The 25171-nt window shown below is 55.9% G+C and overlaps 11 protein-coding genes across 11 annotated transcripts; 7 read left to right on the forward strand and 4 right to left on the reverse strand.

Annotated features, from left to right (window-relative positions):
- Nucleotides 1-282: 282 nt before the first annotated feature.
- On the forward strand, nt 283-1831 carry POSPLADRAFT_1134584 (hypothetical protein; the record flags this gene model as incomplete). Its single annotated transcript, XM_024484496.1, has 6 exons — nt 283-393; nt 483-792; nt 846-1003; nt 1059-1188; nt 1239-1368; nt 1423-1831. 6 exons carry the CDS (start codon nt 283-285, stop codon nt 1829-1831), a joined length of 1248 nt encoding a protein of 415 aa, XP_024341735.1.
- A 505-nt stretch (nt 1832-2336) lies between these two features.
- On the reverse strand, nt 2337-3142 carry POSPLADRAFT_1178534 (hypothetical protein; the record flags this gene model as incomplete). The annotated part of the gene is made up of 4 exons (XM_024488597.1): nt 2337-2548; nt 2603-2702; nt 2764-2855; nt 2935-3142. 4 exons carry the CDS (start codon nt 3140-3142, stop codon nt 2424-2426), a joined length of 525 nt encoding a protein of 174 aa, XP_024341736.1. The 3' UTR covers nt 2337-2423.
- Nucleotides 3143-3758: 616 nt separating this feature from the next.
- On the forward strand, nt 3759-4306 carry POSPLADRAFT_1135236 (hypothetical protein; the record flags this gene model as incomplete). The annotated part of the gene is made up of 4 exons (XM_024484561.1): nt 3759-3813; nt 3874-3968; nt 4019-4150; nt 4208-4306. 4 exons carry the CDS (start codon nt 3759-3761, stop codon nt 4304-4306), a joined length of 381 nt encoding a protein of 126 aa, XP_024341737.1.
- Nucleotides 4307-4526: 220 nt separating this feature from the next.
- Nucleotides 4527-5749, forward strand: POSPLADRAFT_1064997 (hypothetical protein; the record flags this gene model as incomplete). Its single annotated transcript, XM_024481884.1, has 2 exons — nt 4527-5629; nt 5725-5749. The coding sequence occupies exons 1-2, from the start codon at nt 4569-4571 to the stop codon at nt 5747-5749; spliced, it is 1086 nt and encodes a 361-aa protein (XP_024341738.1). The 5' UTR covers nt 4527-4568.
- Nucleotides 5750-6092: 343 nt separating this feature from the next.
- POSPLADRAFT_1136028 (hypothetical protein) lies at nt 6093-7132 on the reverse strand (the record flags this gene model as incomplete). The annotated part of the gene is made up of 6 exons (XM_024484632.1): nt 6093-6305; nt 6357-6531; nt 6584-6649; nt 6699-6775; nt 6828-6934; nt 6988-7132. Coding segments are annotated over 6 exons (783 nt in total), but the record flags the coding sequence as incomplete, so codon positions are not given.
- Nucleotides 7133-7756: 624 nt separating this feature from the next.
- POSPLADRAFT_1135195 (hypothetical protein) lies at nt 7757-10530 on the reverse strand (the record flags this gene model as incomplete). Its single annotated transcript, XM_024484556.1, has 10 exons — nt 7757-8125; nt 8178-8259; nt 8322-9129; nt 9189-9443; nt 9506-9657; nt 9707-9999; nt 10054-10116; nt 10175-10257; nt 10307-10361; nt 10414-10530. 10 exons carry the CDS (start codon nt 10528-10530, stop codon nt 7757-7759), a joined length of 2277 nt encoding a protein of 758 aa, XP_024341740.1.
- A 1438-nt stretch (nt 10531-11968) lies between these two features.
- On the forward strand, nt 11969-13472 carry POSPLADRAFT_1178540 (hypothetical protein). The gene is made up of 5 exons (XM_024488598.1): nt 11969-12293; nt 12361-12630; nt 12723-13081; nt 13162-13167; nt 13220-13472. Exons 1-5 carry the CDS (start codon nt 12040-12042, stop codon nt 13294-13296), a joined length of 966 nt encoding a protein of 321 aa, XP_024341741.1. The 5' UTR covers nt 11969-12039; the 3' UTR covers nt 13297-13472.
- A 335-nt stretch (nt 13473-13807) lies between these two features.
- POSPLADRAFT_1031885 (hypothetical protein) lies at nt 13808-15382 on the reverse strand (the record flags this gene model as incomplete). The annotated part of the gene is made up of 4 exons (XM_024476815.1): nt 13808-14437; nt 14497-14969; nt 15035-15262; nt 15343-15382. 4 exons carry the CDS (start codon nt 15380-15382, stop codon nt 13808-13810), a joined length of 1371 nt encoding a protein of 456 aa, XP_024341742.1.
- A 1303-nt stretch (nt 15383-16685) lies between these two features.
- On the forward strand, nt 16686-18403 carry POSPLADRAFT_1038872 (hypothetical protein). Its single transcript, XM_024477457.1, has 7 exons — nt 16686-16906; nt 16965-17218; nt 17277-17405; nt 17460-17585; nt 17641-17768; nt 18000-18149; nt 18212-18403. The coding sequence occupies exons 1-7, from the start codon at nt 16696-16698 to the stop codon at nt 18243-18245; spliced, it is 1032 nt and encodes a 343-aa protein (XP_024341743.1). The 5' UTR covers nt 16686-16695; the 3' UTR covers nt 18246-18403.
- A 457-nt stretch (nt 18404-18860) lies between these two features.
- Nucleotides 18861-23967, forward strand: POSPLADRAFT_1065002 (hypothetical protein; the record flags this gene model as incomplete). The annotated part of the gene is made up of 9 exons (XM_024481885.1): nt 18861-18952; nt 19052-19288; nt 19346-20278; nt 20347-20539; nt 20601-21154; nt 21210-21412; nt 21614-22746; nt 22800-23385; nt 23449-23967. 9 exons carry the CDS (start codon nt 18861-18863, stop codon nt 23526-23528), a joined length of 4011 nt encoding a protein of 1336 aa, XP_024341744.1. The 3' UTR covers nt 23529-23967.
- An 824-nt stretch (nt 23968-24791) lies between these two features.
- On the forward strand, nt 24792-25069 carry POSPLADRAFT_1044383 (hypothetical protein; the record flags this gene model as incomplete). Its single annotated transcript, XM_024478524.1, has 2 exons — nt 24792-24954; nt 25008-25069. The coding sequence occupies 2 exons, from the start codon at nt 24792-24794 to the stop codon at nt 25067-25069; spliced, it is 225 nt and encodes a 74-aa protein (XP_024341745.1).
- Between the last annotated feature and the right edge of the window lie 102 nt (nt 25070-25171).

A 25171-nucleotide genomic window follows, 5' to 3' on the forward strand; every position in this document is an offset into this window, starting at 1 on the left:
TGTTGCCGATCTTTCATGGTCACTCTTTACCTAAGGTTATGTCTCGCAGCCTTGGCTCCTAAGCAACATTGTAGATAATAAAACGTCTCGTATTCCGGAGCATGTACACGAGTTCCATGTGCTCGAGCGCGCGGGTATTCGTATAGGAGTCATAGGTTTAGTAGAAAAGTCCGCACTCACACTAGTATAAATTCTCGGGACATAGAGGCTGACTCAATCGTTGATTGCAGAGAATGGATCAGTACGGTATCATCTTGGCCAGAGAACTTCGAGTACAGAGACATGGCGGAGACAGCCAAAGAACTCTCCCTGCGTCTCCGCGACCCCGAAGGAAAGCATAAATGCGACATCGTCATTGCCCTCACTCACGCTCGGTACGTCACTTTCCCGCACGTCAAGATTCTACTCATAAGCGCCTGGATTAGTGTACCAAATGTACGTGCTACCTGGTCGTCCCCTTTCTCGTAACAAACCGCTACCAGGACATCGCACTTGCAAAAGCCATCGGCGCGCTTTCGCCCACCGGCCAGACAGACAGCCCCGGATGGCACATGACACACGGCGTGGACCTCATCCTTGGCGGACACGACCATCTCTATTACGTCTCGCACGGTGTCACCTCTTGGGAAGGTTACGACACAACGCATCCCGTGCTCGGTGCCGAAGCAGACCGCGGCGACGTCCTCGTCATCAAAAGCGGTACAGACTTCCGCGACCTCAGCGAATTTGCGCTTGAGCTTGTCGACGCCCCGCCGGGTGGTGTGCGCCGGAAGGCCATCGCCGCGATCAGAGGTCCGTCCTGCGACCGATGCAGGCGAGTGCGCAGAGACTGAGCTGTGTGACAGGGAAACGGCACTCGACACAGCCTGGCTCGAAGAAGAATGCGCATATAGCGAAGATCCTCGAATCGGTCCTTTCATCTGTCTCAGACGCGCTGAAGGCGCCGGTGTGCAAGACCGCCGTCGAGCTTGACCTTCGTTCGGAGCTTATTCGTACGCAAGAGGTCCGTTCATCTGTGTTCGCGCCTCCACTGCCTGACTGACGTTGCTTGTCAACAGACTGCTTCTGCCAACTGGTTTGCGGATGTCCTGAGACACTGTTACGATGACGCGCCGACAATGGGCAGCGGCTCAAATGGCGTATTTATCTGCGCGGGCACATTGCGTGGTGACTCAACATACGGCCCTGGTACTTGGCGGACAATACTCCGCAGCCCACCGCACTGACCTGATCTGTAGGTAACATCACGCTCGGCGATATCATGGAGATACTACCGTTTGAAGACCCTATCGTTGCGCTCGAAATAGATGGAGCATCTCTCTGGGATGCTTTCGAGCAGAGCCTGTCAACATGGCCGGCACAGGAAGGGTGAGTCACGGCACAAATACACCACCACAACGAGTGCATAACAGATGTACACAGACGATTCCCCGTCATCTCTGGGTTTCGGGTGTCCTGGGATTCTCGTCGGGCACCGGGACAACGGGTCCTGGGAGTTTGGCTCGTGCAAGAGCCCGCGAGTGCCACTAATACAAGCGCGTCACCCACGCCATTGTCATCAGCCACCGCCTCGAAGACCAGTCTCCAGTCAACGCAAAGCACTAACAGTGGTGCCTCAACTCCGGTCATCCTTGTAGACGGAGAGTCCGTACCGCGTTCCCGCGAGGGCCGCAAGTATCGTATCATCACCCGCGAGTACATGGCGCAGGGGCACGACGGCTTTCTCGCGCTGAAAGACCAGAAATACCTCGTCGACGATGAAAGCGGCCAGATGATGAGCCAAATAGTGCGCAAATACCTGCTAGGTGTGCGCTCTTCTTTTATCCTATAAATCGCTGTCTGAATATATGCGTAGGACGTCGCTATGTGAATCGCATGTCGCGCTTCGAGGATCATACACAAGTTGAGACGCTACACCCAGACACGCCGCATCTGATCAGCCGCGAGAAGGCCAGACAACGACACTACGAGCGGCGGTCGACGTCCAAGACCCGGCCGGAGCCGCACCACCAGCACTCTGGAGGGATGGTGAATAAGTTGCGGAGCGTTGCGAAGGGAGCGCTACGCTGGTCGCGCGGGCACTACCGCGACCACATCGACATCGCACAACGAGAGCATATGAGTGAGGTCGACCACTTTGACGGAAAGGCCGTTAGGCGGGGGAGACCAGACGACAAGGAGGACAAAAAGGGAGATGACGGCTCAGACGAACAAGACTTGGCGGAGATTCACCCTGTCCTTGACGGTAGACTTAGAGACGAGGGTAGGAGTTAAGGTATTATCTCGACCATTTAGGGAATGAAATGTGAGGGTGAGGTAAACACTTTGAGCCTGAATACGGAATGACATCATGATGTTGCTCAAAGGGGAGCGCGCCATAGTGAAAGACAGTCGAACCTGCAGAGTGGACCTACTCATTCATCTCAGGGTTGCCCGCTGACAGGATTTTCTGGTATCCGCACTCTCGGCGCGGGATCGCCAGTCACAGTTCTGCCATGATGTGCCAGGAGACCGATGGCAGAACCTATTCCCGCCCCACCAAGGATAACTGCAGTTTGATAGAGAATGAGCAGCAGGTAACCAGGCAGAATGTCATCCTTACGATTTGCTACGGATGCCCGCTTCCAGAAGACGGCCGGGGTAAGCACAGCAAGCAGAATACCACCAATGGTAGAATGATCGTCCGCCCGTATTGAGCCAGTCTAAGCGTCCGTGAGCATTCGTTATACCAGGATTCTTATACACCACTCTACTAGAACATACATCATAAGCAGCTTGGATGCGTCTTGCCCTGACCTTGTGCGGGTTTGAGTACGCCGAGCGCACGTATTCGAATGCGCCGCCTCCAACGATGCCTTTTAACCGGTACAGGAGATTCGATGTCGAGACTTCAGGTGAAACCGACTAATTCACTGCGCTTTGGTCATTGCTCACCGATCGAGCCGCCCACCCATGTTGCACGCAGAACTCGGTTGATCGAGAACTGTGCCCGTCCGTACCGCGAGAGCGCGAACGCAGAGTACAGCGGAGGTGCTAGGAGAGACATTATTTGGTAGCCTTTCGTCATTCCCCGGCGGACGAGGAATTCGATGTCTGCAGCATGGGCTTGCGGGGTCGCAGCGATAGCAAAGTTGTCCGACATATCCGACGTGGGTGAAGGTAGGCCAAGAATGTGAGGAAGCCTAGGGCAAATTGAGTGCGGTAACTTTCAAGCACACGGTCACCAGAGGACGTGCAAGCGCTCGCGCGCGTGAGTGGCGCGTCCTGGCGCTTATCGTCGCGACTTGTTTCACGGCACGACGCGTCTTGGTGCGTTCATACTTTCTGACGCCTGAGGTTTATCCTCCCATGGCAGAGTTCGAAAGGTCATTAAAATTACATTGACATCATCAAAGGAGTAGTGTAGAGCACCGCCAGTGTCAGCTGACCCAAGACCTGGCTAATCCGCAAGTTAGCGGTGGGATCCATTCGTCACGGTCTAAGACCATCCTACCGACAGATTTATTATCTCTCATGAACCTCTACGTCATGATCACTTTCTTCAAGGCTGTGATTTTTAGCCTACGAAGCTTGCACTATCCAAAGGCAGACGCGCACTAAAACTGATCAACCTGATCAAGGGTGCACTGACAAAGACCGGTCCTTGAGATTCGGCGATCATGACCAACCGCCCGAGTGCTGACACTCAATCCGAAGAGCGCTGAGTTCCCCAAGTACAAAAGCCCATCTACTTCACTATAAGCAAGGTCGAGACAGTTATGGTGAAGTCGTGTGTGACCAGCAGGGAGGCCGTCCCCCCTCTGCCTATTTTCTGTGAGCATTTCTCCTCTGTGTTATATAGCATCTATATCTCAGCGATCCGTTCCGAGTCAGCTCACGCAACAGTATCGGGCAAGACTGTGTACGTCTCTGGCAGCATCGGATGCGACAAGGACTTCAAGCTCGTCGGCGGGCTAGAGGAACAAACAGTCAGTATATGTATAGATATCTTGTCCCGCACTGAAAAAATGCTCCTCAGCGCGCAGGGATTGAGAATATGCTCAAGATCGTGCGATCGGCCGGGGCGGACTTGCAGAACATCCTGAAAGTGAATATCTTCCTCACCAATCTCAAGGAAGACTTTGCGCCCATGAATAAAATATATGCAGAGGTGCACATTTTAATGACACGATACGACGATCGCTAACCGTTCATGCGGACCTACTAGTACTTCTCCGAGCACCCGCCCGCGCGGACATGCGTCGGCGTCGCAGTCTTACCGATGGGTGCAAGCTTTGAGATTGAGTGTATATGCGAGCTTCCTTGAGTAGTTGTATATCTCAGGCAGAGTGCATACGAGACGCGTAGCTATAAGCTGTATAGCTCAGTAAATGTGCTAATAGGAATACTGAACACGAACGTAAAGACTTGCCTGAAAAGGAACAGACACGATCACGTACATACGCGCCCACTGGCTGACGGTCAGGTGCCTCGACGCGTCTGGTTCGAATTCGCGGCGTCCTATCACCTCGCTCACCAACGCCTCTCTCGCCTTTCTTGTAATCTTCTTGCTGCAAACCGGCCTCGAAATGGCCTCGTCACTCTCCTTATCCACCCCCTTCCCGTCGCTGCCTAGCCTTTACGCCCCTCCACCGTCTCAGGATACGTCCATGCAGGAGGCTATCATGCCGAACGTGATCGTGAGCCCTCCAGAGGAGGAACAACACGAGAATCCACCATGGTGCTATTTTCACGCCGACGACGCTGCACATGAAGTTCAGTCCACGACACCAGACATCGATGCGCTGGATACCGCCCTTAGCCTTCAGCAGCAACTGGACAACCGCGCACCTGCGTTCCATCGTTGCTTGCAGAATGTCTCGCAAGAAACCATCGTACTGCCGAGGAAAGGCTCCCTTGCCCAACTGAAGGAGAACAGTGCACCTGCGAGAGAGCCCCGGCGGTCATCTCGATCAAGGGTGCTGGACGAGGATTCGGAGATCGTAGAGGTCTTCAAGGTGCGGAGGAATGAGGGTAGGGAGGATGCTGGCCAGCAAAAGGGGCAGATGACGAAGTCGAAAACATTCCGGGCCCGCGCGACGGATGCGTTCAGGTCCATCAAGAATGTGCGCAAAGCCAGTCGGGGACCCATACCTTCCACCAGTGGGAGTTCATGGTCGTCGGGGGAGAATGTTCGGCTGTCGGAGGATAGCCACGATCAAGGCGCTGCTTCGCGGTCGAGTGCCCCGAACCTATCGCGACGGCGATCCCTCGTGCTCTCACAGCTATTCACGTTCTCTCAGAACAGCAAGTCTGCTGCAGAAATTGACGAACATGCGATGCCTATTTCCCAGCCGAAGCCCATAACTGCACTGCCGCATCGGCGTACCATGCACACCGTGCCTTCGCTGGCCTCACCATCCGAACCACATTATTGGGAGCCACATCCACTACCTTCTCTCGAGGACATGCCAATCACCACTCCCAGTCGCGGTATATCGTCCCACCCAACAGTGTCAAAACGAAAGTCGTTTCGCCGTCGTCTATCTGTCCTGGAACTACAGAAGCTCTTCACGCTCAATCCCTCATCATCTTCCAGCTCTCTGCATGATACACAGATGCCTGATGTGCCAGTCGATGCATTCTCCCCGTCAGATTCCAGCTCAGATCCATTAAGCTCACCGGATTCGGACTTGGTGTCTTGTTCCTCGGCTTCGTCCTTCGCGCTCATATCTGACGGTTCAGACACGGACTTCCCGACATCGGATAGAGACAGCTTCGAGATGAGGCTTGACTCGCTGCAATTCGACTCACTGCACTTCGATCCGGATGAATTCAATTTTGCTTTTTGATTACGACTCAACGGACAGACTATCTATTGGATGCCACGACACGAAGTCACGCTGTATGTATGCCACGCTGTACGATACACGTTTCGCGATACCCCCCTCCCAATTTCAGCTATCTTGCTTTCTGTCACATCAATTCATAACTCGCTGTCTCATTAGTCTCATCGTCACGTCATTGATTATTTCATAGCCAGTTCTGGGAATGGCATTCTATCCCTCATGCAGACAATCCATGATATCCCATCTATGAGAGATTATACGGTCTTATATACTATGTGTCGTCCAAACCCGAAGAACATCGTCATGGTCTTCAAGTTCCTGAACTAACTCCGCTAGCTTTTGAGTTGTGTCCTCATCGATAGCTTCGCCTTCTTCCACTGGCGAATAGACAAGTTCACTGGCCAGCAAATCTCGGCACAGACCAGAACCCGAAGCTGCTGCAGTTACCTGTGCGAGGTCTTGTGGCTGACACAAAAACTGGTGGACACGATCATCAAGAGCACGACATATAATGAGGGCTGCACTTACTTCCATCTCGACTTCCGTGTCGTTGGCCGCTGTCTCTTTGAAATCCTCAGCTCCGGAGTCGAGCATATGCTCGATGAGGCTGTCAAGTTTCGTCTCGAACCCGTCTTGTTTGTCGAGTGCTACTTTCACAGAGCCTTTTCGTGAAAACAAGAATTTGACCGGTGCTATTCGAGCGCTGGAGATATTTCAGTATGCGCTGTGGTGAAAGGCGTCATGGGAACACTCACCCGTGGCCGGTTACCAGATTCCGAACGGCGTGCATTGTGCGGTTGATGTTGTCCGACAAACATTCTCTGCAGAGAGTCAGTATTCATTCACGCTGGCACGAGGCAGGATACGAACATAATCAGACCGATGGAACCTGGCGCCATGACCTCATATGTCAGATGCTGGTCTCCTCGGTCTTTTGCACCAGCAATCTGCGAGTAGATATTATAGCTCAGCAGCTAGTGGTGCTAGCGTCGACCGTACCTTCTTGAGCGCGCTCTCTATATTGTCATTTGGCACGCCCTGGGACCTGCAACGCTTCATCACCGCGGCAAGGGTAGTATTTTGTTCTGGATCTACACTTCCACCGGCTAGGAATGATCGTTGGTTAAGTCAAACAAGACGGCGTTTGCATGGGGCGTACTTCGCACCGCTATTACAATGTCCTGTTGAAGAGTTACGAACGGCATAGTGTAGGATTGGGGTACCACACTCACGCGGTGGGCTTTGCTATACAAGGCGCCCTTGCGCGAATCATTTGCACCCTTCTTCTCCTTGATTTTTGACCACTACCACAAGGAGCATGAGATGCAGCGGACGGGACAATGTGACGTTGCAGCTTACTTTGTTATGTCCCGAGAGTCTCACAATAGACGTTGAGAATGCTCTACGAAGATGCGGGTAAACAGGCAGTCGAAGCCGAAGGACATTCATCAGGACTGCTTTCAACAAGCAGCAGAACGGGAGGACGTGCGTGAGTGGCTTGGCCGAGAACTGCAGTGGCGACTACGGCAAGCCCCGCCGATCATGCACTCGATCGGGCGATTGCATACTGTTGCCGAAATGCCTTGTCGAGCATGCTACTTTCTCCACATTCACAAATTTATCATTTTCGTGCCATGGGGGGAATCCATAGAGACTATATACACTCTCACAGATTTTTCGGGATATAAAATAAAAATGTGGAAGGCTATACAAGGCAGTTTGAGCAACTCTATGCCTTGAGCAACTCCCTACCCCCCATAGTATCAGTGTGCCACACCTCATCCCGAGTACCGCAGCGTAACGACATCAATCGAACGCAGGCTAATTGTTTCACTAGTGTGCTCTATCATGTGTATAGAAGTACAATCTATCCAATACATACACCGGGGTCGTCATCGTGCATAACATCGAGGATATATAGTAGTCCGTCACTCCATCACAGCCTTGTCATCGCGAAGCTCCTCTGACTTGTACAGACTTGACCGCGACGACGCTGTCCGTCTTTCCAGGCCACTCTCAGCCGAGCGGACAGCACAGGCAAGGTCAAAGTGGAAGAAGGGCGTGTCCTGGAGATCGATCGGCGCGCTCTCCTCGCTACCTGCTCGTGGCTCTTCGCTCACAAGCGAAGACTCGAGGTCGCCGGACGCGGGAACGGAGACAGGACTCGACTGTCCGTCTCGATAGGGGACGACGGCAGCGATCTCTGTTGGGACACTCGATGCTGGGGCTCCGGTGCCAAAGCCGCCCGCGACGAGGGCTCGGCGGACCCATGGTGATAGGATAGTTGCGAAGTGGAACTGGGCGAGGTATCAGCACATGGCGCGTGCAAATATGACGCGAACTGCATACCTCAACTGGTCGGTCGGTCCATCTCTCGACCTCTATTCGAGTATCAATGAGAGCTTGGATGGCGGTGGTATCGACCTGGGAACTACAGGAACATACGGCCGCTTAGCACTATGCACACGCCTCACAACGAAGATGACGACGAACATCGCAGAGAAGTCGAACACGATTGCATGCAGCATAGGCTTCCCCAGATTCTCGGCATTTTCGTCCTGCCCAGGCCGAGGCCCGGGGTCGTTCCATGGCCGATCGCTGAGCTTGATCGTGCTCATGTCCCGGCCGCGCCGCGTGTTCGCCTTGACGTAGTCCACGATGACGTTGTTGAGCAGCCACGAGTTCGGGTAGATGAAGCTCTCCTCGAAGCGGTACACAATGACGCCCGGCGCGGGCGGCGTCACCTTCACCGCGTGGTTCATCAGGCTCGCCTTCGGCTCGAGCGGCACGAACACGTCGCGCGTCTCCGCCTCCGACTTCGCGTTCGCGCGCAGCTTGACCTTGCCGAGGAAGTAGCTGCGCGGGCGCGCGAGGCGTACGAGCATGAGCGCGAAGGACGTCGCGATGGCGGTGTAGATGCCGTCCTCGATCGTGGAGAAGACGGTGACGAGGACCGCGGCGAACCAGATGACGAACTCGACGGGCGACACGCGCCAGTAGGAGTACACCTGGCGCGGCGAGGCGACGAGGTCTGCGACGGCGTGGATGATGACGGCGGAGAGGCCCGCGCTGGGGATGTAGTAGAACGCGGGCGTGAGGCCGTACAGCGCGACGAGGCAGATCATGGAGGAGATGATGCCCGCTGCAGGGGTGCGCACTCCAGACTTGGACGACAGAGCGGAACGAGAGAAGGAACCGGTGGCAGGGTATGCGCCGAAGAGGGTGCCGATGGTGTTGGTTACCCCGATGGCGATGAATTCCTGGTTGGGGTTGATCTTGTAATTATTCACACGGCCGAAGGCTGCAGCGTGAGGGAGTAACGTGAGAGAGCGGTCAACTCGAACGGTGAGAGACACGTACATCTGGAGATCGCAATGTGCTCGAGCACAAGAATGATTGTGGCAACCGGTAGCTGGCTGGCGAGCGCCGTGACAAGCTCGGGGTCTATGTGCGGGGGCCCGAGGTGCTGGAAACCACGCGGGACGTTTCCCAAGACTTTGATGGGATATTTGCCTGACTTCGACTTCCGGTGCCGGCAGAAAAGGAACGATGCGAGCGTGAGGATGATGATGACGAACGCATTGCGGAAGACGGAAATAAAGAAGAAGATCCGCTCTGTGGGGCAGATCCGTTTGAGTATGGGAAGCACAACCAATAGTGACCGAGAAGCCACTCACGCCTTCGGGGGTATTTCCGCATGAAATAGTCTGCCGTCCATCGAATTGTATACAACGACACAAGTCCCGTCAGACCGAACGCCGCGTCGAGCTTCGTGTTTGGTAGATGCTTGAGCGTCTCGATGATCACCTTGTAGGTCGCCGCTCGTGTGCTGCAGAGTTATTAGCACTTGAGTACTTCACGAAGATCACGACACGTACTCGAAGCCAGACATGCCCATGAGGCCGGGGACCTGACCGGAGACGATACTGATAGCAGAGCCCGTCATGTACCCACTGACTGCCGGTGCCGGAATGAACTCCACAATCCATCCCAGTCTAAGAATACCGATGCCGAGGACGATGAAACCGCAAATGAATGCCACGGTAGTTGCGATCTGCGGGCCATCCCACTCGCCCGGGTGCGTCCTGTTGATATATGCGATGATTTGCGAGACCGTAAGCGACATGACCGCGACAGGACCGATGTTGACGTCCTTCGACGTCGCGAAGAGCTGCAGAAGAAGATCGTCGGTCACGGAATTCATGCCGAAGACGGGGAAGCATACCGAATAGACCAATGTGCCGACGAATGTGGAATACAGACCGTACTCGGCAGGAAGCGTCGCGATCTGTCGATCATGAGATGTATTAAGATCGAGCGTTTGCGTCACAAGGCGTATGCCGAACCTGAGCGTAAGACATGCTTTGCGGGACGGCAACAATGCCGACCGTCAGACCCGCAACGAGATCACCGTAGAGCCATCCAAAGTCTTCCGCTTTGTTAGTGATTTGTGAAGCAGGGAAAGAAGGAAGACTTACTGTACCGGTGTATCCATGTAAAGATCGGGAATATGCCCGTCACATAGTCGATCGCCTGCGGTGCAGTCGCATCAAGCGTCGAGACGAAATCAATGAAAATAACATACATCTTGTTTTGGATCTCGGGATAGGTTGCGGACCCAGTGTCCTACGCTGACGACGGGGACTGGTTCTTCTGGCGCTCCGACAATGCGCTTGGCTGCGCTTTTGATTTTTGAGAGCATGTCTGGGGGGGGCGGGGGGAACGAGCGAATCCAAAGACGCTATGGAGCTTGGGCCGGGTTATATAGTAGTAGATGGGCCGGAGCGCGCAATATGGTGCAGAAGTTGGTCGAGAGCCAAGGGAAATGACAAATGTGGATGGTGACAGCCGTGGATTCAGGCACCAGGAGACTCAAAAACGATCTACAGCTTGCGTCGGGATGTTGTGGACGAAAGCGGTGCTGCTAAGGACAGCAGAAGCGTACGTGGGCGGTCAACTCCAACTCAGGGCGGTAAGTCGCGACAGGCAGGCCTTCTATGAGGCCATCGCAGGCCCTGGAAAATGAGTCGCGGATATTCGGCATCATGGGATATTTTATCGGGGCCTGAGGAGCAGCCGCTGGTGAGCGAGCACGCCATCCCCCGCACTCTTGCACGCCACAAAACGACATCCATACTCCCACGTGACATCCCGATCGCGCTCAAACGACGCTGCCCGATCGCCTCGATCATCGAAGCGCGGGTCGTCAAACGAGAAGCGGTCTGCATATTATTCCCGAGGGGCGCCGAGTGAAATCCACACAACGCCACCGTCATTGGCACCATGCAGTGAGTCTAGCAAACGTCACCCACGGTCCTAGCCGCATTGGCCTAGACCAAGAAGGAAAATGCAACACTGCTGCGCTTCTGATGCCTTTGACCCAATGGGCCAACCGCCGTCCTCAAGATAGGACGTGAGAATATCATGTTGGCAGAAGCGTTGCGAGTTATATGACTGCTGATGCAAGTCGTCCGTAGAGTACGGGCAGTCAATAAATAGAGCCCCAAGCCATTCGCAGGATTGTAAGACCGTTCATATGTTCACCTGTGACAGCCGGACTATCGGAGGAATGGAGAAGCATATGGACTTTGGTATTCGAACACAGTCTCTGAGAAATGGAAATTATGGTGACGGGACAGCCGCCAGTGATGCACCGGGTACCATATACAGCAATTCCATAGATGTCCACAGTATCGCACTGGTATGCCATGATTGGTAGACGCACTGGCGGTACACACCTGAGAAGGCCTATCATGGCAAGCAAATCTCAGACACAGGACCGCTCCGTGTGAGGAGAGCAGGGCACGAGCTTGTGGACACAGTGCACCTTATCCAAGACAAGGTTTAGCTTCCAGCCGGGGATCACACGGAAGCATCTCGTCTGTATAGCACGAAGTGGGGGCGATTGGGCTTTGTGGCCACCACGCAACGAGGTAGAAGTCGAGCTGGGCAATGGAGCATGCAGACAGAAGTGCATGTCTACAGCCGCTCTGCAGACGAAGAGCTGGAGGCCAATGAGAGCCAGTCGAGATGTCCTTGCGTGCGTTGGGATCAAGGCAGTGGCGCGGAGCACGTGGCAGCATCATGTACTGCCTGTCTTTGAGGTCGATGCCTCGACGCTCGAGCCTTTCTTCTTCACCCAGCAGTGCGCAGTGCGCCTGTATCACGACGACCATCACGTTCTTCTTGTACGACCCCATTTATCCGTCCAATGGCATACCATCCCAAGGCCGTTCCTCTCGTCGCACCCGGCCATACGCGTCCCGTCACGCATCTTTCCTTCTCTCCCCTCCAAGACGATGGCACATTCGTGCTCATTTCCAGCTGCAAAGACGGGAACCCGATGCTGCGCGAATGGACGGGTGACTGGATAGGCACCTTCATCGGGCACAAGGGTGCCGTGTGGTGCAGCAAGCTGTCTCCGGACACGTCGCGCGCGGCTTCTGGCAGCGCGGACTTCACAGCGTGCGTGCATCTCCCTCCATACACGCATACATGTATCTACGGAGGCTGACCGGGTGTGGCGGTGCAGCAAAATATGGGACACGTACTCTGGCGAGGTCCTCCACTCGTTCCCTCATAATCACATCGTCCGGAGCGTCGCGGTGTCCCAGAGCACCTCGCACCTGATCACGGGCGGGCAGGAGAAGAAAGTGCGCATGTTCGATCTCAGCCGCCCGGACGCCGAGCCGGACGTCTTCAGCGACAATGGCAGCGGGATCGCGCACGATGGCACCGTGAAGAGCGTCGTGTGGGTCGGCGACCACACGGGCGTGACGGCAGGGGAAGACGGGCTGATCAAGTGAGTGCGCGTGCCTTTGCCGTTCATTTGCGTTTGCGGAGATTGCCTGCCCCCGCTCGACCGTGGCTCATGAAATCCCCGCATGTACCTAGGTGGTGGGATCTGCGCACGCGACAGCTGACGACGAGCCTCACGTTCCCGGGGCCGATTACCTCCATGGAGCTGTCCCCGCAGACGAACCGGCTAGTGGTGACGTCGGGCAAGACCGTGTCGTTCATCCCTGCGCTGCTCTCCGGCGGGCAGACACACAGCCTGACGCTGCCGTACGCGCCGTCGTCCGCGTCTATCCACCCGATCCTCCAGGACCGGTTCGTCACGGGCAGTCTGAGCGACGAGTGGGTGAGAGTACATGACGTGACAGGAGAGGAAAGGGACGTCTTGAAGGGTCATCATGGACCGGTCCACTGTGTGGAATTCAGTCCCGATGGCGAAATGTTTGCCAGCGGTAGTGGTAAGCATGTCGTCTTCATGATTTAACGCTTCTTACTGAATGGCTCATGATAATTCATCGTATACTACTCATAATCGTAGAGGATGGTGAGTGACAGCTATTTTTAGACCCCCGCGACGGCACTGAATGCGTTGTCAGGTACAATCCGTTTGTGGCAAACCACACCGGGGAAGAGCTACGGTCTCTGGCAGGGCAACCAAAATGGCGGTCCATAGCCTATGTGAGGCTCACGACACGCATACCTTACATCGTCCTGGAATCTTCCGATCGTATAACAGGATCTCTCGGTTACCAGCATCTCATCCTAGCATCAATAATGGGGCTTGTATTAAGAATAGTGTCGCGCGCATCGCTGTCATGAATCATATCTATTCACTCCTTCTAGACATCATACCACGATCGTCGCGTCAAACTTGAAGACGTCGAGCAATTCGCGACCAAGCCTCCAAACATTGTGATTTGTATGGGTGACCACGAAACGTAATCCGCATTGTAGGTATTGTACAGTTGTTGCGCATCAATCAAGAATGAGTCAGATGTAAATGAAGTTGGATGCGAGGATACGTCGAGATGTGTGACAATAACGATACACTCGCATAGATACCCCTCCGCCCGAAACAATACTAAAAGTACAACCTGACTTGATACTGCCCTTGCGAGCCGCGTAGACTCTAAGGGGCAGCCCAAGTCGGATAACGACGTGCAACAGAATGTGCGCGGCTAATCCTAGCCGCTCGCAGAGGCCTGATAGACCTTCGCACCCATTAGGCGTGGGTGCAGCGACACCCATCGCTGACCGTCGATGCCCCCTGGCCCGTGGATGTCGTCCTCGCTGACGACGATGCCGTGCTCCTGCGCGAGGTTGGTGTACTCCTTCAGCTTCGTGACGCCCGCGCGCTCATAGGCATTGGGGCACTCCTGGCGCAGGAGCGAGCCCAGCATGGAGAAGTCCAGCCGGTCCTGGCCCAGCTTCTGCTGCTTCTTGAGCACCTTCACTATGGGCATGAACTCGGGCGGGATCGTCTTCGGCCACGACGGGGTGCTAGGTGCAGTTGGCGGGTTGGGGGCGGGAGATCGTGTCTGGAAGGGGGGTTCGTACTCGGTCTTGAACGGCAGGGAGTTTGCGTTCAGTTTGATCTCGGAGAGGTTCCGCAGACTCTTAGCCCAATCCGTTGGCGGACTGGGCGGCGTAGCGGCAGTAGCGACTCGCTGTGCCAAAGACGCGCCCAGTTCGGCCCACGAACTTAGCTTGGGCTTGAAGGAGTCTGTGAAACCTGAAGGCTTCGGCGAGCTTGACAGGTTATGAGACGATGATGCCTCAGATCCAGAGTCGACAGCTGTGCTGTCGCTGGAGGGCTGCAATGGCAGTTTTAGGCCGCCGTAGGATAGATAGAGCGCCCGCGCATTATACTCACAGTACTCAAGAGACTCGGCCGTGCTTCCGTCGCCGGTGTAAAGAGGGAGCTTGCCGACATCCATGACGGAGGGGCATATTGTGAGCTGCCAGTAGTCGATGCACCCGCATCGAGAACCCCCTTGCGCTCGGGTGACGGGGGTGGGGACGCTGGACTCGCAGCGGGCTGTACTGGCTGAGTCGGCGGGAACACACTCGCCTTGCTGGAGGAGCGCGCGGCCTCGGCGTTGGTTGCGCTCGACATGGAGACACGACGAGCGGTCGCCTTGTTCTCTGGCAGAAGATCCGCTGGCCATGCATACACCTCTGCAGCCTGACCCTTGAGGGTACCGTGGGCTGCAGTCGGGGCAAGTACGACTAGACGGTACTGCCTGAGCGACAAGATCGACACGGCATACACAAAGTCGCGATCCCCCGTGATCAGGATGATGGTCGCAGGTGCCGGAGTATCAATTGCGAACGCCATCATGTCCACTGGTGATCAGAGCGACAGTGGCGTCAACCACACTAAGCTATTCGAAGACGATGATCAGTCCTACCTATCATCATCTTGTCCGCAACATCCTTTCCGCCGTTATGAGGGCAGTCTATGACTGATACCCCGCATAACTGCAGGTCCGAGCGTAGGGCGATATTCTTCGGAGACGGTTGCTCGGGGAGCTCCGAGTACGCCCTGAACGATTTAACGCTCCCATATCTACGCGCAAGCTGCGCTATGTTATTGACAATAATGCTACCGGTAGCATTAGAAGGGAGTGCACAATTCTCTGGTCAGAGACAATACAAAGAATTTATTTAGCATTGATTGTCAGAGTGGCGCAGTATGCAAAACTGCCGAAACACCTACCATAGTCCCAAAATATGGCTACGCTGTCGAGTCCTGACATGGCAAAGCGTGATATCCAAGGGGGGTATCGGGATATGCACTGGAGACACCACCGCGGTGGTGGTCGAATCCAAAGAGTGCCCGCGACTTGCAATCCGCTCAGCGCCTAATATACGCCTCAAGCACGCGCATACCACGGGCAGGGCACCGGCAGCATGTGCCCCGCACAATGCAGGGATACTGCCGGTGCGGACACACAGACGAAAACAAATGCACACAGATAGAGAACCGCCTTGCACTGCTCTCGGAGCATCGCCCATGGTGGTTATCGTCTCTCGGCTCTCGACCTGCTCGGCTCGCAATCGCACAGAGCATATTTGGTGGACAACCTGCTGTATTTGCATACCAACGGTTCTCCTATCAGACTTGCGTTTATCTGTCTAAGCCATAATCGCAACCAAAGTACGGCGTGGAACGCACTCCGCAGGAGAGCAAACCCGCCCGTAGAGGCATGGCATGGGCGCGACGGCCTTGAGGCGCATGGACAGATCGGGCATCGCCGACCCCCACACCCACAACCAGATTAGGCAGGTGACATAGTTGTACTTCGACTTTCTCGTCATTTCGACATTTGCAGTGGACACATGTTCGACGGAGGCCCGTTGGCACAACTCGGGTACTGCCTGTGCACGATGCGGACCCAAATTAGGCTTCTAGCTCTCGAGCCAAGGGATCTCGGGGCCGAGACCTGGCACTCGCCCGGGGCGCTGCGATTACAGCATCAGAAATTACGGTACTGTCTTAACAGGAAGGCGATCGCGTCGCATGTGGCATGTTCTCCGTCTCAAACCTTGCGGTTAAAGTGGCTTCGTGCAATCCAATTGCCTACACTCACTGTCATATGTGGGAAAATACCGACACAGGATCACGCGCTATTGCGGAACGCCAATCGGGAAGCCCCAGCGGGAGCACTACCCCCCACCCATCATTGCAACGCGCTGTCGTCCACGGTCACGGCTCTGTCATCTGACCGGCTTCGACAATACACGTCCAATTGGCAGACGCGTTTTCCGCCTTGTACGCGCACGCTTGGTCTAGGCAGCGGCGACTCTGGCTAAGCCGTCGCCCATCCTCTCACTCGCGCGACCCTGTCGTGGATGACAAGCCAATCCTGGGCCTCCTCATGACCATCACCTGAGCGCGAGTAATAGTTCCTGATGCATTCCTTCCGCGCTGGGCACAAGAGCCCTACGTGTAGCTGCACAAGCGCAGACTATAAATCTCACATCAATGGGAGGACCAAGGCATCGTTTTTGTCAAGGACCTACTTCCATTCCTCATTTTCAACATCTCTCTCGGGCTTGTTTAGTCAGAATGCCGATGGGTACTGCAATCACAAGGATGCTCTCGGTCGCGCGTCCGGCGACCCGCGGCTTGGCCCTCAGACGCGCGGGGTTTGTCACCTCTGCACGGTCTTCCACAGGCTCGCCGTCGAGCTTGGAGAACCAGAGGAAGACGACCGGCGTCCTACCGCCGTACGCACCCGTCGGGGTGTCTGCCGCGCTCGCGGCACCTTCGTCCGGTGGCACGTCTTCCCAAGTGCTTCATGGTGTTGACCACACTGATATCATTACTCCGTGTAGCCGTCAAGCCTACGTTGTTTGAACATGAATTCACCATGACAGACCGAGTCGCCATGGTCTCGGGCGGGAACCGCGGTCTCGGTCTCGAGATGGCTATGGCTTTGGCGGAGGCCGGCGCGCGCGCGGTCTACTGCGTTGACCTCCCCAAACAGCCCGGGGAGGAATGGACAAAGGTCAAGGACTACCTCAACAGAATGGAGGGCAAGCCTGGACAGCGTAGGCTGGAATACATTAGCGCGGACGTGCGGGACCAAGTGGGCTCATTTCGAAGATTTCCCGAGATCAATTGCTTACGCTTACTGACGTCTACAGGAGCAAATGTGGAAGATTGGGGAGACCATCGGTGACAGAGAAGGGCGCTTGGACACCTGCGTCGCCGCGGCAGGCATCCTCAAGTCCATAACGGATTGTCTTGAATATCCTGCGAAGCAGTTTCAGGAAGTGAGTTCTGATCCGTTTCCTTTTTTGAAATGCCTGTAACATCCGCGGCGGTAGGTGATGGAAGTAAATGTCAACGGGGTTCTTTTCACCGCACAGGCGGCAGGCAGACAGATGGAACGTTTCGGCCACGGGGGCAGTATCATTCTGATAGCAAGCATGAGTGGCACTGTAGTCAACAAGGTGCGTCAGTCGATGTCCTCCTATGGATTCTCAGAGTGATCATCGTTCTCGATAGGGTAACAATTGGATCTCTTACAACACCTCAAAATCCGCCGTTCTCCAAATGGGGCGTAACATGGCCTGCGAGCTAGGACCAAAGCGCATACGAGTGAACACACTCAGCCCCGGACACATCTATACACAGTGAGTACCGTTGTGCCACTTATCTTGGACTATCTATTGGGTCTGTGCGAGGCTCCGAGTGGTGGCGCCACGCAGGCGCGCTTGACGCCATCCCACGTTGGCTGCTGTCTCAGATTCACAGTTCAGGCTTCTTTTCGTTCCGTGACTAACCTGGTTGCCCCTTCTTCCTATCTCCCATCTTCTCGGGACACACGCCGGCTTTCGTGCCACTTCCGTGGTGGTCCTCCGCAGTCTGACCGCAGCGTACGTGGACCCGCAACCGCATCTCATCGATCACTGGTCAAGCCTGAACCCACTCGGGAGACTGGGGCGCCCAGACGAATTGCGCGGTGTGGTGACATGGTTGGCCAGTGACGCGAGTACGTACTGTACAGGCAGCGAGTGAGTAGCGGTGTTCCGATCCGGTTCGTGAGCCTAGACAAGGTACTAATGGCCCCGTGCAGCATCCTGGTCAACGGCGGACACCACGCGTGGTAAGAAGTTGGACCGTGCATTCGGGGCGCCTAGACGGCTATATGGACGAGGGAGATTGTGTCCCGGGCTGAAACTTTCTTTCATTTGGGCTGTACTCCAACGACGAGTACTGTGTGTATACGGGATATATAGAGCGCTATGACACGGCCAAATGCGCGGCGCCTGGGCGTGACAGGTCGTAGGATAGAGATCGGAGAAATTGAGCGCCACTAATGACTTGATCAGTCGTCACAAGCTGTTCCTCGCGTGACCTCGAAGCAGCACGATGAATACGATGAGACGCCGGCTCCGAGACGAATGGAAAGATACACGATAGGCAGTGTGGGACTAAGAGGTCATTCGGTACGTCGACGCGGGGACTGGGTAAAAATATCATGACAGACATGGGGAAGAGTGAACAGAGGGGTGACTGGACGAAGACAGCGTCTGAGACCGCCTGGCAGGGCCGAGGGAACGGCCGGGTGACTGATAGCGCCTCTGGGCAGGTGTGGGCTGCGGAGGGCATGCTCGGAGAAGCTGCGGACGGCGCGTGAGCACATCGATGATGCTTTCTCGGGTGTGTTGGACGTAATGGGCGATAAGAGGCAAAGCGGAAAGCCGTGCTAGACGGTGGCCACGATGAGCAAGAGGTGGATATGCGGGGGCAACGGTGGAGAACTCGGAAGAGCTCTGCGGGTCGCGCGCGGCACTGCCATGGCGGAGGAGGCGCGGTGTGACACGGCCACATGGGAGTGTGACTGAGGTGGCCAACGAGCAATCGATCGAGATCCCTGCGCAGCGGCTGGCCTTGGCTGCGCAGTTGTCCGCAGACGGTCGATCTCCTCACGCCCGACGGCGCAGTCGCTCTCTTTCTCCTCCCCCCCTCGTCTCTGGCGTCCAGGAAGGCTGTTGGCGACTCTCAGCTCATCAGCTCTTCCATTCGCCATGCAAGACTCGCCCCCATTCAATCCAGCCGCGTCGGCACGGCGCACGAACCGCGACCGCGACCCTGCGCAGCCAACCGACCTCGCAGATAGAATCGTCGCTTTACAGCGCAGGCAGGCCGCGTACGTCCATTTGACTGCTACGTACGCACTTATTGATCCGCCTGACTGCGCCTACAGTGTTACAAAACCTCGAGAGCGTGCGGAACGCCCTCCGCTGCCCTCTTCTTCCACACTACGTCCCCGCCCCCCTTCCCCACGCCGCCTGCACGCTCCTCTGCATCCAAATCCCAGTATCATTGTCTCGCAGAGCTCCTCCTCTGCTATGGAGGCTGATGCCGACGACTTTTCTCGCCGCCTGAAGATCTCGGCTTCTTCCCCTCGGACCTCCCACGCCAAACCCCATGCTGGCCCCTCTGGAAGCCCAGGCAAGCTGTACAACCCGAACGCAGACTACTCTCGCCGTCCTATCCTTACCGCAGAACCGGACACTATCTCAGACGCTGCGTCCAGCTCATATGCGCCCCGCGGACCTGCGCCGCATGGGCCCCGCGCCCACCAGCCGCCCGCTCAGTCCCGAGCGGCTCCTGATGCACACCGACAGCTTTTTGACCATCGGAAAGATGACCCCGTCAAGTTTTCGGTCCTCACTCGCCCCCAGGCATCTTCCAACGTCGGGGGGAGCCCGTCCTCAGGCCGGCCGACGCCGACACCGAAGTCTTCGGGAGACTATGTCTCCGCCTCCTCGACCTCGTCTGCGTCCTACGCTCATTCAACGATCTCGTCGAATTTCACACTCTCGTCTGCCACGACCGACTCCTCAGCACCGTCATCCCTATTCGATAACGCCGGCCATGCGCGAAGATCAGAAGACAGCGCGTCGAGCACGAACGCCTTCTCGATGCAGCTGAAGAAGCTGTACCGTGCTATCAGTGCGCTCGAGGCAAAGATCTTAGGTGAGGATCGAGATAAGGACCGAGAAGATGATGGGGAGCGGGATGTGCAGAGGGTGGGCGTGCTTCTCAAGGGGCGACCGGGCCCAGGGGGCACGGAGACGAAAGTGGGGGAAGACGAGTCGGAGCGGTGGAGGAGGCTTATGATCGACCACAAGGAGTGGGTGCACTCATGCATTTTGATGGCTCATTGCTAACCGTAAGCGATCACTCAAATTGCTTTGACAGGCTCGCAGAGAAAATGCATCAAATGCTTACTCTGACTCTTGCGCCCGCGGTCCCTGCGTCTCTACGAAACATTCCTACAAAATACAATCTCATCATTCGTCTGTGGACGCACGCCTTCCATCGTCTCCTTGAGTCCCTTCGCCGAGCAGCTACACCGCCGAACAACTCGCCAATCGCGCTCGAGTATCTGCAGGTGCGGTTTCGTCTTGATCTTTGATCGAGGAGTGACGTTGACACCACGTGTTTAATTCTAGGATTTTATTTATTATTCATACGCATTCTACTCCGGTCTCTTGGAGGAGCGCAATTTGTTTGATTTCCGGAGCACATGGGTCGAGGCACTCGGGGACCTTGCACGGTATCGTATGGCAACATGCGCTCTCCTTGACAATATGCAGGCCGCCTCAAGTAGCATCACCCCGTCGGGCGCCGCACCCCTATTGAACGCGCACCTCAGCGCTCCACAGCCCGTCGACCCCGAGATGGACGACAGCTCCGACAAGCCGGCGATCCCGGCGGGCAAGCCAGTGTCCCCGACACCTGCTGCCCGGATCGACGACTCGCCGCCGTCGTCGCCCGATATGCGGCAGCAACAGCAGGACGTCCCTAGCGTCGGACTCGCAGCCGCGCGTATGATGGAGCTTGAGCCGGAGAAGGAGCGATGGCGACAGATCGCGCGGGATTGGTTCGCGCGCGGTCTATCGCTCACGCCGGGTACGGGCAAGCTACATCATCATTTGGGGCTGCTGAGCCGCGAGGAGGACGCGAGCGATGAGGAACTTCGCGCCCTGTATCACTTCGTGAAGAGGTACGTGATACAATTATTTGCGTACGGTGCGCAATGTTAATAAGGATCAATGCAGCATGATCGCACTGCACCCGTTTTCGAAAGCACGTGAGTCAATCCTGCAGCTGTGGTCGCCCGCCGCCCAGGCGCGCCGACAGCTGCCGGAGGCCGGGCTCACGGAGCTATTCGTCGCGCTGCATGGCATGCTATTCACGAATATCCAACTCGACGACTTCAGGCGCGTGCTGGAGCGCTTCGAGGAAAAACTGTACATTGAAGGTGAGCGTTCCATGCCCTAAAGGCAATAACATTGCGAGACCCTGGCCTAGCGGGTGATTGGGCCAAGCGAGCGGGGCCGATAGGAGGGCCAATATGATTGGCCCTCCGTTATACCCAGACCCTACTACCACCCGCTCGGACCTGTTTTGGTCTTCTCCTTATAGCGTGAACGTTTTGCTGACCCATATCGTCATTGTATAGAGAGTGCCGCCGTGCAGGAGCGTGATTGGATCATGATGGCCATCGTCAATCTAGGCGCTGTGCTGGAGTACGGCCGACCGAACGCTGCCATGCGCCGGGTCTCTGGCCTGGCTACTCGCGACGCACATCAAACAAAGCCGGGTGTCAGCCCCATGGTTGCGAATGCGGTTGCCGGCAAGGTCAAGTTGATGGCCAAGCGTGCTGAGGAGGACGAGAAGAGTATGGACGTCGACGACGAGGATGATACCACAGAGCCAAAGCCGTCTCCGATGCGGACTTCTCCCATCATGCCTGAACCACCATCTTCGCCTGAGCTGCCGCAATCGCTCAAGATGGGTCTCCTGCTCTCCTTCTCGATGTTCGCGCATGTTCTTGAGAAGCCGATGCGGAAACCGTCTCCATTCGCTCACTCGACGTTGAACCCCTACATCACCATCTTCCTGACGTTCCTTGCGACCACCGTCAAGGATAGCCAGACGCTCGCTGCCCTCGAGCGTGTGATCCCGTGGACCGCGCTCGTAAAATTCCTCAACAGTGCCCCGCGGCGCCTGATATTCCGCGAGTACCACAAGGAGCGCGGAGATGCACCACCGCTGCTGACAAGTGGGTGCAACCCCATGCCAGAGGATTGGTGTCTGCGTGGGATGGGATGGGGCGGCAAGCGAGTATACCCCATGGGTTTCTGGAGCAAGGAGGCCGACTCGGGCGAGCGGAACATCGAGATGGAGGTGCTCGACAAGGTCGAGGCTGGCGACCAGAGGGACGGCATCATCGAGAAGGATGATGACGACTCCCGGGCCGACTCGCGGGACAGTGAGCTGATGAAGCGATGGGTGCGGATTGCTCGTGCAGGTCTCAAGATTGCGAAGTACGTCAACGGCTTCGAGTATATCCCTCCAGCACGCGAAGAGGAGCGGGGTCAGTGGCGCATTGGTGGTGCGTTGGCTGCGAAGGTCACGCGGTGGCAGGATGACGACCGGCGCGAGCGTGAAGAGGAAGAGCGCCGGCTCAGGGGTCGGAGGTGGGACGACGACTCGATGGATGTCGATGACGATGAGGGCCTCGCTGCCGACGCGTCTTCGGACGATACCGAGGACGACGAGTATGATTCAGCGGAGGTCAAGGCGCTCAAGGTAAGTTATTCTTGTGTTAACATCCCTTGGCAATCCGCTAAGACTTGCGATAGGCGCGACGGAGGTATCTCAAGAGCCTACAGACAACTTCGCGCGGAGCGGCGCCGTCCGTAGGGCGCCGCCAGCGTCCTCGACAGTCGAACTTTGGCAGATCATCGCGGCCGAAACAATCCATTCGCGCCGTCCCCGGCTTTACTGTCCTCGTCTTCGATACCAACATCCTGCTGTCTTCCTTACCGGCTTTCTCCTCGTTGGTCGAGTCGCTCCAATGGACCGTCGTCGTCCCGCTCCCGGTAATCATGGAGCTTGACGGCCTGACGCAAAACCAGCATACCGAGTTGGGATCTGCTGCTGGGTCGGCCCTCCAGTATATCACCACCCACTTCCGCTCGCATGGCAAGTCGCTCAAGGTACAGACTTCGAAAGGCAATTACTTGAATTCCCTTACGGTCCGCACCGAGCAAGTTGACTTCACGGACGAAGCGTCGTGGGAGCGCAATATGGACGATTTGATCCTCCGTGCTACCATCTGGCAAGATGAGCACTGGATTGATCGATCGAACATGCTGCAGCCAGGTGACGGCCCCCGCGACACCACCGGGGCAGCAAAGGTGGTCTTGCTCACGTTTGACCGCATGTGTAAGTTCCTTTTGAATTCTCGGGAGGTTGTCATGACTGACTGTTCGATTTTACTTGTTACAGTGCGCCTCAAAGCGCGGTCACGACAGTTGAGCGCTGCCAATGAACAGGACCTAGCAACAATCCTCAGCACGAGCAGATAATGCATATTTTCCGCTGTGTGTTGACGTACCACACAGCGGCGCGTAGTTGTTGCCTCAATGGGGTGCATATGAGGTCGATACCTCGCCCCGCCTTATTGTCCATCGCCATCACCGTGCGGCGCTGATCGCCCTGCCTCCTGCCATTTCGAACAGTCGCTTGTGGCACCCGGGGACATCATGGAAGCGGCTGGCATCTCATGTCGGCCTCGTTAGGAAGACGTGCTCATGAACGTTTTGGCTTACGGGATGGGTACACTATTCACTTCAATTAGTATTTATTTGTGTTCATTTCGGGCTCAGTATTGTACAATGTCTTTCGTTGATGCACCTGCTCTCACTCATTCAATATCGTATTCTGTTGTAGCACATGTACTCACCGCTCGCATACCATCATAAATTTGCATTCATGAATCTCAATTGAATATTGACATTCAGCATTTTGAAGGTAAATGTAAGCTGTCTAAGCAGCAGTATTAAGGGTAGCGCGCGCACATAGTAGTGCCCTTGTATCCGACGGCCGCGTACCTTCCCGCACACCATTCGACACAGCATCAGCCACAATCAGACACTATCTCAGGGCAGATCGTATAACGCCGATGACGGCGCAATAGCTACGGGCCTGACAGACGATGGGGGGCCGTGGTGGCGCCGTTCGGGTTCACATCGTAGGTTGGGACACCCGAAGTCAACTAAGGGTATGGAAGTCCCCAATTGGGCCCACAGGACGCTCTCTCGTGGCCACAATTGACAGCGGGATGAAGCTGCTCCGATTTCAGTGGAATTTACATGCGACCCCTGTGAGTCCCCTGAGAGTAGTTGGGATGGCAGTTCAGGACAGCGCCCACGCGCACTTGGCCCGGGGATACTATCAAGTCCATTCCACGCGCCTGACAAGGACACTGCATACTGGCCTCCGATCCCGATCGCGCCTCATTCTTCCATAATCGAGATAAGTCCGTTCAGAGTTTAGCGTGAGGCCAACAAGACCGCGTACCGGCGAGTCATAGCGCCTCCTGGACACAATCAGCACAGGACGCAATCAACTCATGTATGGCGCTGATCTGTCTGCGACACTCCTGCCGCATCTCCGATGCGGCTTGACGTCTAGCGGACAACCGCGGTAGGCTAGGCGCGTTCATTCTGATATAAAGGAGCGACAAGGGGCCGCGGATCCAACAACTTCAAGCTCTCTGACTGTCTGCCTGACCACCGCTGAGCAACAACCTGGCATACTCTACTACTCGCCCTCATAATCATCTCGCAATGCGTCCCCAGATCCGCCTGTACGAACACCCCGACTTCAAGCCAGACGAGAGGGACGTTACCCTGTTGTCGACCGTCTGCCTCGTGCTCGGGCTCGCAATAACCGGCGCACTATTTATCTTGACAATGTCATGTCTCTTGTTCTGGGATGATTGCAGATCCTGTGAGTCCCACCCTCCGTCTCTCGTCGTCGCTCGTAGGCTCACCCGCACGAAGCATATTCTATCCTCAGCCACCGGCCAGCATATCTCCCAATACGACAGCTACTGTCCGAGTAGAAGGCTTCTTATCCCACGGTACGCTGTGCCTTGTTGGTACCTCATTGCGACGCTAATCTTTGCGCAGGCTCGTTAACTTATTGATCGAGGATGTATCCATGG

This window comes from Postia placenta, assembly GCF_002117355.1.
Source record: "Postia placenta MAD-698-R-SB12 unplaced genomic scaffold POSPLAscaffold_3, whole genome shotgun sequence".
Classification (NCBI taxonomy): domain Eukaryota; kingdom Fungi; phylum Basidiomycota; class Agaricomycetes; order Polyporales; family Adustoporiaceae; genus Rhodonia; species Rhodonia placenta.

What these genes read in the sequence shown, in the direction of transcription:
- POSPLADRAFT_1038872 (XM_024477457.1), top strand. Translation starts at nt 16,696, where the DNA reads ATGCCGATGGGTACTGCAATCACAAGGATGCTCTCGGTCGCGCGTCCG. An exon ending in GTGGCACTGTAGTCAACAAG is followed by an intron (nt 17,586 to 17,640) that starts GTGCGTCAGTCG and finishes CGTTCTCGATAG; the next exon opens with GGTAACAATTGGATCTCTTA. An exon ending in ACGTACTGTACAGGCAGCGA is followed by an intron (nt 18,150 to 18,211) that starts GTGAGTAGCGGT and finishes GGCCCCGTGCAG; the next exon opens with CATCCTGGTCAACGGCGGAC.
- POSPLADRAFT_1178540 (XM_024488598.1), top strand. Translation starts at nt 12,040, where the DNA reads ATGGCATACCATCCCAAGGCCGTTCCTCTCGTCGCACCCGGCCATACG. An exon ending in GGCAGCGCGGACTTCACAGC is followed by an intron (nt 12,294 to 12,360) that starts GTGCGTGCATCT and finishes GTGGCGGTGCAG; the next exon opens with CAAAATATGGGACACGTACT. An exon ending in GGGGAAGACGGGCTGATCAA is followed by an intron (nt 12,631 to 12,722) that starts GTGAGTGCGCGT and finishes GCATGTACCTAG; the next exon opens with GTGGTGGGATCTGCGCACGC.